We start from the raw sequence: 12,906 nt of genomic DNA on the forward strand, positions 1-12,906 counted from the left end.
CATGTTAGCTCTGTGGCCTTGTTAGCATATTTCACTCTTTTTTGCTTCATTCCTGTCACATTTTGAAATAGTTTAGCCACAATAGTGTTGTGTTAAAAGTGGGCGTCTGTAGCTTTCATGCTAATGAGTAGGGATGTCCGATAATGGCTTTTTTGCCGATATTCTGATATTGTTCAACTCTTAATTACCGATACCGATATCAACGGATACCGATATATACAGTCGTGGAATTAACACATTATTATGCCTAATTTGGACAACCAGGTATGGTGAAGATAAGGTCCTTTTTTTTTTAAATTAATAAAATAAAATAAGATAAATAAATTAAACACATTTTCTTGAACAAAAAAGTAAGTAAAACAATATAAAAACAGTTACATAGAAACTAGTAATTAATGAAAATGAATAAAATTAACTGTTAAAGGTTAGTACTATTAGTGGACCAGCAGCACGCACAATCATGTGTGCTTACGGACTGTATCCCTTGCAGACTGTATTGATATATATTGATATATAATGTAGGAACCACAATATTAATAACAGAAAGAAACAACCCTTTTGTGCGAATGAGTGTGAATGAGTGTAAATGGGGGAGGTAGGTCTTTTGGGTTGGTGTACTAATTGTAAGTGTATCTTGTGTTTTTTATGTTGATTTAATTTTAAAAAAAACAAAAAAAAAAACGATACCGATCATTTCCGATATTACATTTTAAAGCATTTATCGGCCGATAATATATATATAATATTATCAGACATCTCTACTAATGAGCTGTGTGTGGGAGTGTGTTATTGTGTACTTGATGCACTTTTGACATATTGTACACTAACTCTGCACATGTCCAAAGTAGTTCTGTGTACAATTATCAACAGTATTTTTATGTATCTTTTTTTTTTTTTTTTTTCCCCCAGTATTTGGACACCCTTGCCATACAGCAACGTAATATTACATATTAAAATGTAAATATGGTGTTAGCATGTAGGTCACATAGCTATGCTAGCTTTAAAAAATAGGCTAACCCTACATGTTAAAATGTGAATATGGTGTTAGCATGTACAGTAGGTCACATAACTATGCTAGCTTTATAAATAGGCCAACCTTGCATGTTAATTTGTAAATTTGGTGTTAGCATGTCGCTCACATAGCTATGCTCGCTTTACAAATATGCTGACGTAAAAAAGGTGGGTGGGGGGGCTGGTTATGAATTATAAAACTTTAACATAAAATAAACATAACATAACATAAACATACAGTTTCCAAAAACAATTTCAAATGTGGACTCGTCAGAACACTTTTCCAATTTGCATCTGTCCATCTTAGATGAGCTCGGGCCCAGCCAAGCCAGCGGCGTTTCTGGGTGTTGTTGATAAATGGGTGTTGTTGATAAAATGGCTTTCGCTTTGCATAGGAGAGCTTTAACTTGCACTTACAGATGTAGCGACCAACTGTAGTTCATGTATTCAAAATGTCTCCTTTTGGACTCTGCACTCGATTCGCTGGCCTGAGTCGACACACGTTACGTCTTCTGGCTTCAGGCGGTGGCTGGCGTGCGTGTGAAGATATTTTGCAGCATGCCATGAAAGCTTCCCGAGCAGGTGAAGAGCAGCGAGCATGGAGGGAAGGAAGCGAGCATGTGCAGCAGCAGCAGCAGCGTGGGTGGAGAAGAAGGTGGTGGAGCAGAGATCAATAAGAGTGCTGCACACACACACACACACACACACACACACACACACACACATCCATTACTGACTCCACTACACAACTTACTCTTCTCACCAGGCCTCGCTGCATTGTGTTACACTATTAGTGTGTGCGTTTATCTCCCACCCACACACACACACACCCACACACACACACACACACACACAGCAGGTGTGTGTGAATGCTGCCAGCAAGTTTGCAATAGCCGCTTATTATAAACATGAAATAATAATTTGTGTATCTATTCACTGTATAATTCCCACACAATAACGCCTTCGGTGACCGTTGTGGATAACACGTTTTTTTTGTGTGTGTGTTTGATAGTGCACAATTTCCACATTTAAAGCTCATTTTGCAGGCTGTTTCCTTACATTGGGCGTTTCAATAGGAAAAAAAATTAATAAAAAATAAACAGCAGAGAATGGTTGCTGGCTATTAGCTTTGTTTAACAATGTCGCCCTCTGGCGGCCAGTAGTGTTATTGCAATGTGGTGACAAGAAGGGAAAACTGCTATTTTTATTTTTAATTGACTTTACAAAAGAGAAGTGTAGGATACTTCTCTTGTTGCTTTATTTGTATTTTGACTTTATTAAATGTATTTATATTATCATTTGGTGCAGCCGGGCCGGAGCAGGAGGGGATAGAAAGAGAAAAAAAGGAAGACAGAGGGGGGAATTGTGGGGACAAGAGGGGGATTAGACAGAGAGACAAAAACAACAACAGCAAACACAACAACAACAGAGCAACATCAGCAAATACGACATGTACAAATATGATGGTAAAAGTAATAGCAAATAAGCAGTTAGTGAAAATAAAAAATAATAAAGAAATGACAATGAGCATTATTACACTAAAAATGGAGCAATATGAATACCAATAGAAATAGTGCTATTGATAATAAACAATACCAATACTTTACCTTTATTATCAACAATACAGTTGTTCAAATGCAACAATACATATACGTAATGATTACTTGAGATACGAAAGAATGCAGAAAAATGAGGGGAAGAAAGAGAAGCAAACTACATTAACCTTGTAGTAACAATAGGTGAAGAGATCTATACACCTACTGCTATTTTTAAAGACAATCTGTTGTGTTTTTTAATTAAATGACCAATGAACATGCATATATATCAGTTTAAATACACTTATATGTACCTGAAGGAATAATAGTGTACATGGATGTATTCTATGTATAGTAGAGCTGTGAATCTTTGGGCACTTAACGATCCGGATTATGTACTATATTTTTTATATATATATTTCTATATATATATGATATTTCTATATATATACATTTATATATATGTGTGTGTGTGTGTGTATAATTATATATATACTGTATATGTGTGTGTAAATGTGTATAAATATAGTGTGTATGTATATACATATATATGTATGTATATATACAGTAATATAAATATATATATTTATATACATAATGTGTGTATATGTGAAATAATGTGTGTGTGAATATATGTACATGTATATGTATGTGTATATATATATATGTATATGCATGTGTGTATATATATGTATATTATATACATACACACACACACGGCACTCGGGTTTTGTGTGGAGGGTAGACTCAGTTTGTGTATATATACATATGTGTATATATATATAAACATAGATATGTGTGTGTAATATATATATATATATACACTGTACATATATATACATATATATGTGTATGTATATAGATATATATATATATATATATACATACATATGTGTACTGTATATATATATATATATATATATATATATTTATATTTGTGTGTGTATATATGTATGCTGCCCATTACAGCGTTCATGGACGACCTTACCATCACAGCAAGATCAGTGCCAGAAGGAAGATATGGATTTTGGAGGACCTGATTGAGCTCACCAATTGGGCAAGGATGGAGTTCAAACCGGCAAAGTCCAGAAGCCTAGTTCTGAAGAAAGGGCGTGTTCAGGACCGGTTTCGCTTCAAGATCAGGGAGAACATCATCCCGATTTTCCAAGAGAAACCTGTGAAGTGCTTGGGGAAGTGGTACAGGGCAGACCTCAATTAAGTTACCAATGATTGTCACACACACACTAGGTGTGGCGAAATTATTCTCTGCATTTGACCCATCATACGACCGACTGAGTGTGAAAGAAATGCTTAGCCAAGCAGAAGCCTGGATGACATCCCTAGAAAAGAGCGGCCTCCCGGGCAAGTATAAGCCCTGGGGTTCTCCCCCGTCTGCTCTGGCCACTCCTGGTTTATGAGGTACCTGTATCCACAGTTGAGAGTCTGGAGAGGAAGTTGAACACCTACTTGAGGAGATGGCTGGGTGTCCCAAGAAGCTTCTGTTCCATTGGACTGTACAGCACAGGTAGCAAGCTACAGCTGGCAATAACTTCAGTGGTGGGGGAGTACAAGGCGACAAAAACACGGCAGGCCATGATTCTACGAGACAGTAAAGACGAGCGAGTACGGCAGGCAGGCATTGTCGTCAGGTCAGGCAGAAAGTGGTCAGCCAGCAAAGTACTGAAGGAGGCGGAAGATCGACTGCATCACGCGGACATTGTGGGATCAGTAGCCCAGGGAAGACTTGGTCTGGGTTGCTTATCCAGAACAAGTTGGAACAAAGCTGACCCAAAGGAGCGGCGAGTCTTGGTGCAGAGGGAGGTCCGAAAGGCTGAGGAGGAAAGCCAGCATGTCAAGGCAGTAGCCATGAACAAACAAGGCAGCTGGACTGGGAGAGTGTAAAAGACAGATCTCTAACCTGGCAAGACATCTGGAGCATGGAAGGCCACCGGATCAAGTTCCTGCTGTGTTCTACATATGATGTACTGCCCATCCCATCAAACCTCCATACTTGGGGAATGGTAGAAAGCCCCAGCTGCACACTCTGCGTAAAGCTAGCTAACCTGGAGCATGTCCTTTCCTCTTGTCGCTCAAGTTTAGCAAATGGCAAGTTCCGGTGGCGTCATGACCAGATCTTTGCTCAGCTGGCAGAGGGTGTTGAGCAGGCCAGGAAGAGGACAAGGCAGCTCTCTAATGGGCTTTGCTTCATCCACTTCATCAGGGCAGGTGAAAGTGCAGCAGCGGGAGGGAGGAACAAAGGGGTCCTGGCCACGGCAAGTGACTGGGAGATGCGGGCCGACCTGAAGAAGCAGCTCAAATTCCCAGAGGAGATAGCCCACACTACCCTGAGACCTGATATTGTTCTGTGCTCTAAAGGAAACAAACAGGTGGTGCTTATCGAGCTGAAAGTACCCTGGGAAGAGAGAATGGAGGAGGCGTACGAACGCAAGCTCAAGAAATACCAAACCCTCATCCTCAGGAGCCAGCAAAATGGATGGAAGGCCTGGAACCTACCGGTGGAGGTGGGCTGTAGAGGCTTTGCGAGGCGGTCGCTCTGGAGAGCCCTCGGACTGCTAGGGATCGAGGGGCTGGCTAGGAAGCGGCTGGTAGCCAACACCACTAAAAGGGCAGAGGAAGCATCACGCTGGATTTGGATACAAAGAGAGATGCGGTGGCAGAGCCGACCCACTGAAGGACTAGGGACATAGAGTTGGGTGGCATTCAGCAGGGGTAGAGCCAGGATGCTGGATCTGCCGTCGAGCCCCTCCGAAGCGTCATGGGCTTAATTCGACGAAATGTTAATGACGGGGGGGGGTGCCCATTTGAGAACCTACTGACGCCAACCAACTCATGTCCAGTTGAGGTATGCGGTAAAGCTTAGTCTTGGCTCAGGGAGGAGGACGTCCCTGGCATGCAGAGTCCCGCCGGTGCCTTGATGGAAGGAGAGATGAAGAGAGCGAGGCCACAGGCTCACAGATGGTGCAGGGGCGAGTACCTGTAAAGGTGAGCCAGTTGCGATACCCTTATCGTATTTTGCATATATATATATATATATATATATGTGTATATATATGTACACTACCGTTCAAAAGTCCAGGGTCACCCAAACAATTTTGTGGAATAGCCTTCATTTCTAGGAACAAGAAAAGACGGTCGAGTTTGAGATGAAAGTTCTCTTTTTCTGGCCATTTTGAGCGTTTAATTGACCCCACAAATGTGATGCTCCAGAAACTCAATCTGCTCAAAGGAAGGTCAGTTTTGTAGCTTCTGTAACGAGCTAAACTGTTTTCAGATGTGTGAACATGATTGCTTTTCCTTCAAAAATAAGGGCATTTCAATGTGACCCCAAACTTTTGAACGGTAGTGTGTATATTATATTTACACACGCACAGCACTCAGGTTTCGTGTGGAGGGTGGACAAGGACTCAGTTTGTGTATATATTCATATATACGTATATGTGTATACATATATACATACGTGTATGTGTGTGTGTGTATATATATATATATATATATATATATATATATATATATATATATATATATATATATATATATATATATATATATATATATACACTACCCTTCAAAAGTTTGGGGTCACATTGAAATGTCCTTATTTTTGAAGGAAAAGCACTGTACTTTTCAATGAAGATAACTTTAAACTAGTCTTAACTTTAAAGAAATACACTCTATACATTGCTAATGTGGTAAATGACTATTCTAGCTGCAAATGTCTGGTTTTTGGTGCAATATCTACATAGGTGTATAGAGGCCCATTTCCAGCAACTATCACTCCAGTGTTCTAATGGTACCATGTGTTTGCTCATTGGCTCAGAAGGCTAATTGATGATTAGAAAACCCTTGTGCAATCATGTTCACACATCTGAAAACAGTTTAGCTCGTTACAGAAGCTACAAAACTGACCTTCCTTTGAGCAGATTGAGTTTCTGGAGCATCACATTTGTGGGGTCAATTTAACACTCAAAATGGCCAGAAAAAGAGAACTTTCATCTGAAACTCGACAGTCTATTCTTGTTCTTAGAAATTAAGGCTATTCCACAAAATTGTTTGGGTGACCCCAAACTTTTGAACGGTAGTGTATATATATGTATATATATATATCTATATATATATACATACTGTATATGTATGTATATATACATACATACATACATACATACATACATATATATATATATATATACATACTTATATATATATATATATGTATATATATATATATATATATATATATATATATATATATATATATATATATATATATATATATATATACACACACACACACACATATATGCATATACATCATTTTTATTTTAAAAAAAAATTCTTAATTATGAATCGATTTAGAATTGTGATCAATAGAATAAAAAGTGTGCACTTCTAGTTGATAACTTTGCACATTTTTAAATGTATATATGTATGTATGTATGTATTAGTCGTTTGTTTTCATTTACATTTTTTACATAAAATTTTATGAATTGATTTAGTATCGGGGTGAATAAGAAACGCGATTCGGATGTGAATCCATGTTTTTGTGCACCCTAATAGACATTGTATGTGTGTCCCTCACCCCTGCAGCTCAAAGGGCCACAAGATACACACTTTCTCGCATGCCTGGCCCCAGTGAAAATCATGAGTGACGCCTGCATGAATATTCATGAGGGAGCAGCAGCATGATTGCAGCAGCCTAGAAGGTCAGTGCCACACACACACACACACACACACACACACACACACACACACACACACACCCGACACTCGGGTTTGGTTTGGAAGGTGGACAATGACTCAGTTGTATTAAAACACATATTAACTATAGAGGAACCTCCATAAATAATATGTTCCAGTGTCAAACTGTGTCCAGTAAGATTTTCACTGTCATCCAAGTGTAAAAAGAAGTTAACCACCATCATGAGAGCGTACTAAGAAAAGGTGTGGGGGAGGAAGGATGTGTGTATTCCCCGCTTGTAACGGGATCACGGTCTGCAGCGGGTCAAGTCGATGTGATCAATAAGGAAGTGCACCAGCAGCGAGAGCTTTTAATGACTCTTCATTTCCACATCTGAACCAAACAGGAAGTCAGCGGAGTCTGCATCACATTACATTACATTACATTACACTACATACTTCATTACATTACATTACATGCTTCATTACATTACATTACATACTTAATTACATTGCAATATACTTCATTACATTACATGACATATTCATTACATTACATTACATACTTCATTACATTGCAATATACTTCATTACATTACATTACATACTACCTTACATTACATTATATACTTTATTACATTACAATATACTTCATTACATTACAAAAAATGACATGACATCACGTTTACATTACTTCACACTACACTACATTGTACACTACATTACATTGAACTACATTAAATTACATGACAGTACACTACATTAAATTACATTACAATACACTACATCATACTACATTACTTCACACTGCACTACATTGAACACTACATTACATTAAACTACATTATATTATGTTACAATAAACTACATTACACTACATTACACTGCATTACATTATACATTACATCACATTTACATTACTTTACATAACACTACACTACATTACACTACACTACATTATTTTACATTACATTACATTATACTACATTATATTACGTTACATTATATTCACATTACAGTACATTGCATTACACTGCATTGTATCACATGACTTTATTTCACTCCATTATATTACATTGTACATACATTACACTACGTTATACTACATTACAATAAACTACATTATATTACATTACAATTAGAGATGTCCGATATTATCGGCCGATAAATGCTTTAAAATGTAATATCGGAAATTATCGGCCAAATTAGGCATAATAATGTGTTAATTCCATGACTGTATATATCGGTTTCGGTTGATATCGGTATCGGTTGATATCGGTATCGGTAATTAAAGAGTTGGACAATATCAGATATCAGCAAAAAGCCATTATCGGACATCCCTAATTACAATAAACTACATTATACATTGTATGCAATGCAAGCAGCCCGTATCATAACGACGCTATTCACGATTTTAGTCGCCATTATAAAGGTGCTTACCTACTCAATTGGCCCATTTTCGCTATTAAATTGTCCGACTTTTTTTTTTTTTTTAAATCGGCCAATTTAATAGCGGAAAACTTTTTTTTTTGCTATTTTTACGCTTTTTTTGTCTAATTCCGCAGCCATACACCTTACAGTCTTATAACTTGGTATGTGAAACATGCTAACTCTACGCACGTTCACATTAGCAAGGCTAACATTAAAGTGCTAGCTTTTTGAGATAATTTTGCTACCGTTTACCCTAGAGTCATATAACTTGGTACGTTACAGCTGTTAACTGTTAGTGTGCTGACTTTAGCATGCTAGCACGCTAACAATAAAGTGATAACTTTTTTTTGCTAATTTTGCACTTTTTTGTCTAATTCCACAGCCATACACCTTACAGTTATATAACTTGGTATTTGAAACATGATAACTGTATGCATGTTTACTTTAGCATGCTAACATGCTAACAATAAAGTGATAACTTTTTTTTGATAATTTTACACTTTTTTGTCTAATTCCACAGCCATACACCTTACAGTCATATAACTTGGTATTTGAAACATGATAACTGTATGCATGTTTACTTTAGCATGCTAACATGCTAACAATAAAGTGATAACTTTTTTTTGATAATTTTACACTTTTTTGTCTAATTCCACAGCCATACACCTTACAGTCATATAACTTGGTATTTAAAACATGATAACCGTATGCATGTTTACTTTAGCATGCTAACACGCTAACAATAAAGTGATAACTTTTTTTTTGCTAATTTTACACTTTTTTTGTCTAATTCCACAGCCATACACCTTACAGTCATATAACTTGGTATTTAAAACATGATAACCGTATGCATGTTTACTTTAGCATGCTAACACGCTAACAATAAAGTGATAACTTTTTTTTGATAATTTTACACTTTCTTGTCTAATTCCACAGCCATACACCTTACAGTCATATAACTTGGTATTTGAAACATGATAACTGTATGCATGTTTACTTTAGCATGCTAACATGCTAACAATAAAGTGATAACTTTTTTTGGATAATTTTACACTTTTTTGTCTAATTCCACAGCCATACACCTTACAGTTATATAACTTGGTATTTGAAACATGATAACCGTATGCATGTTTACTTTAGCATGCTAACACGCTAACAATAAAGTGAGAACTTTTTTATGCTAATTTTACACTTTTTTGTCTAATTCCACAGCCATACACCTTACAGTCATATAACTTGGTATTTGAAACATGATAACCGTTTGCATGTTTACTTTAGCGTGCTAGCACGCTAACAATAAAGTGATAACTTTTTTTTGCTAATTTTACACTTTTTTGTCTAATTCCACAGCCATACACCTTACAGTCATATAACTTGGTATTTGAAACATGATAACCGTATGCATGTTTACTTTAGCATGCTAACATGCTAACATTAACGTGCTAGCTTTTTGAGTTAATTTTGCAACCATTTACCCTACAGTCACATAACTTGGTATGTGACACTTGTTAACTATTAGCCTGCTAAAGTTGGCATGCTAACATTAAAGTGCTAGCTTTTTTAGCTAATGTTACACTTTTTACTCTAATTTCCCTGCCATACACATTAGAGTCATATAACTTGGTATGTGACATAAGATAACTGTTAGGATGCTAACTTTAGCTTTCTAGCATGCTAACATTATCATGCTAACTTTTTTAGCTAATTTTGCTACCGTTTACCCCAGAGTCATTTTACTTGGTATGTGACACTTGTTATCTGTTAGCAAGTAAACGATAGTATGCTAGCAAGCTAAATTACCGTATTTTTTGGATTATAAATCGCTCCGGAGCATACGTCGCACCGGCCGAAAATGCATAATAAAGAAGGAAAAAAACATGTATAAGTCGCACTGTAGTATAAGTCGCATTTTTTGGGGAAATTTATTTGATGAAAGCCAACATCAAGAATAGACATTTGAAAGTAATTTCACACATAAGTCGCTCCTGAGTATAAGTCGCACCCCCGGCCAAACTATGGAAAAAATTGCGACTTATAATCCGAAAAATACGGTAGGCTTGGTAACTTTTTCATCTAATTTTACACTTTTTTTCCAGCCATACACCTTTGAGTCGTATAACCTGGTATATGAAACACGCTGACTGTTATCATGCTATCGTTAGCACACATGCAAAGTGGTAGCATTTTTATGTACCGTATTTTTTCGGAGTATAAGTCGCAGTTTATTTCATAGTTTGACTTATACTCAGGAGCGACTTATGTGTGAAATTATTAACACATTACCAAAAAAATATCAAATAATATTATTTAGCTCATTCACGTAAGAGACTAGACGTATAAGATTTCATGGGATTTAGCGATTAGGAGTGACAGATTGTTTGGTAAACGTTGATGGAAGCAGATATTTACATAAATCCATATTTTTGTGTTACTTCGGTACTTTCATAGTCATATTACAAATAGCTAATGTTCCATATTGTACTCTTTTCCTGTTTTCATTATCTCATGAAAGAGTGCTTACATTGTGGGGCATTATTATTTTTTATTTAACGTTTACAGTAAATCTTTATATCAACTTCAGGTTGATATAAAGTAAAGAAAAAAAAAAAAGGTTTTATGCCTTTTCTGTCAAAGACAACTTTGTTTTTATAGTAAACCTGAAATATGCAGTATTTAGTAATTAGAGCCTTAAAAGATCAATTATGCAGGACACCATTGATTTTAATTCTTTAATATTTTTGAGTAATCACAGTGAAATGTTAAATAAAATCCTACTAAATATATTTGGGATCCAAAAGGTCCCCCACTCATAAAGTGATGCATTTTTATTAGTTTTTTTTTTACTTTTAACACTTAAATTACGAGATCAACTTCAGATATATCTGTCGATTTTACGTTTGAACTATTATTTTGTTAGTTTTATGCTCTTTTGTCAAATAAAACTTTGATGTTTTTTTATGGCAACCACACAATATATGCAATGTTTTTTCCACATAAAACATTTTAAAGTGATATTTTTTAAGTAATAATTCATTATAAAATAGATTTTTAGTCTTTTTTTTTTTTTTTTTTAGCAATGGCAAAAAAAAGAAAAATAAACATAGACAAAAGAGAAAAAAAAACAGCCTGCATGGCAGCTTTGTGTCAACATTGCAACTTTTTTTTGTTAGATTTCACCTCATTCCACTTTTTTTAAATGTTTTTTTTTTTTTTTTTGCAATATTATCAATTTTGCAATTTTTGCAGAATGTGTGGCGGGCCGGTAAACACTTAGCTGCGGGCCGCAAATGGCCCCCGGGCCGCACTTTGGACACCCCTGGTCTAATAAGACCCCCGGCCAGAGGTCCAGGGCACAGATAGCAGGCCCGTCAAAATTTCCGCGGGAATTTTCTAGTTGTGTTATTGTGATGGTGTGTTTGCTACATGTCAATATTCGAAGCCAGTTCCAGTCCAAATATGAAACATGTTGTCACTGCTCGCTGCAAAGACGCAGGCGTACCTAATCATTTGGCAGGCGAGCGCACATACTGCACCACATGTAAGAATCTCGTTGCCAGGAAACCTTCCAGCACATTAATGACCAGAGACCTTGGGCTTGAGAGCCGTGCATGGCATAAACACACCCTTTGTTCTGACATAAACACGCACCTTGTTCACCGGGCACCAGCGTACAGTGAAAGTAGTGCACCCCTATGGATTGTGCTGCGGCACAGCAGAGATATCATGAGAATCGATGTGGAGCTTTCCACGTGAGCGCGGTGGGAAGTTTTCTTGAAAAGGCAGCTGATTCGCATGGAAGTCCACCTCTCTGCCATTGTACTTCTCAGAAAGTATGCAACAAAATGCTTTGATGTCACCACACTGGAATTTAGTAGGAAATCACACAAAGGATCAACAATGGGGTTTTTTTTCCCCCACACAAATGTAATTATTTTTGTACAAAAAGTAGCATGTACTTTGAAGAGTGTATTTCTGCAGGAAGTATACATATTGGTGGAGTGTACTGCTGTAAAAGCTTGTGTCGGCAGTGTTGGGTTAGTTACTGAAAACCAGTAACTAGTTACAGTTACTAGTTACTTTATTTCAAAAGTAACTCCGTTACTTACACCAAAAAGTAATGCGTTGCTGTGAAAAGTAACTATTTAGTTACTTCTTTTTTTCTATTTCTTTTTTTTTTTAAAGGCTCCCATTAAAGGCCTACTGAAAGCCACTACTACCGACCACGCAGTCTGAT

The 12,906-nt window shown here is 36.8% G+C and overlaps 2 protein-coding genes across 2 annotated transcripts in view; both read left to right on the forward strand.

Annotated features, from left to right (window-relative positions):
* The window catches only part of LOC133629831 (uncharacterized), a 320,751-nt gene extending 315,497 nt beyond the window's left edge, over positions 1–5,254 (forward strand). The window contains exon 2 of the mRNA XM_062020867.1: positions 3,516–5,254. Within this exon, the coding sequence (XP_061876851.1) occupies positions 4,484–5,254 (771 nt within the window). The 5' untranslated portion in view covers positions 3,516–4,483. The remainder of the gene's footprint in view (positions 1–3,515) is intronic.
* Positions 5,255–5,409: 155 nt separating this feature from the next.
* Positions 5,410–12,906, forward strand: part of abhd10b (abhydrolase domain containing 10, depalmitoylase b) — a 78,092-nt gene continuing 70,595 nt past the window's right edge. Inside the window, exons 1-2 of the mRNA XM_062020866.1 lie at positions 5,410–5,549; positions 7,152–7,267. Of these exons, the coding sequence (XP_061876850.1) occupies positions 7,231–7,267 (37 nt within the window). The 5' untranslated portion in view covers positions 5,410–5,549; positions 7,152–7,230. The remainder of the gene's footprint in view (positions 5,550–7,151; positions 7,268–12,906) is intronic.

The sequence above is a fragment of the Entelurus aequoreus genome, linkage group LG15 (assembly GCF_033978785.1).
Source record: "Entelurus aequoreus isolate RoL-2023_Sb linkage group LG15, RoL_Eaeq_v1.1, whole genome shotgun sequence".
NCBI classification, from domain to species: domain Eukaryota; kingdom Metazoa; phylum Chordata; class Actinopteri; order Syngnathiformes; family Syngnathidae; genus Entelurus; species Entelurus aequoreus.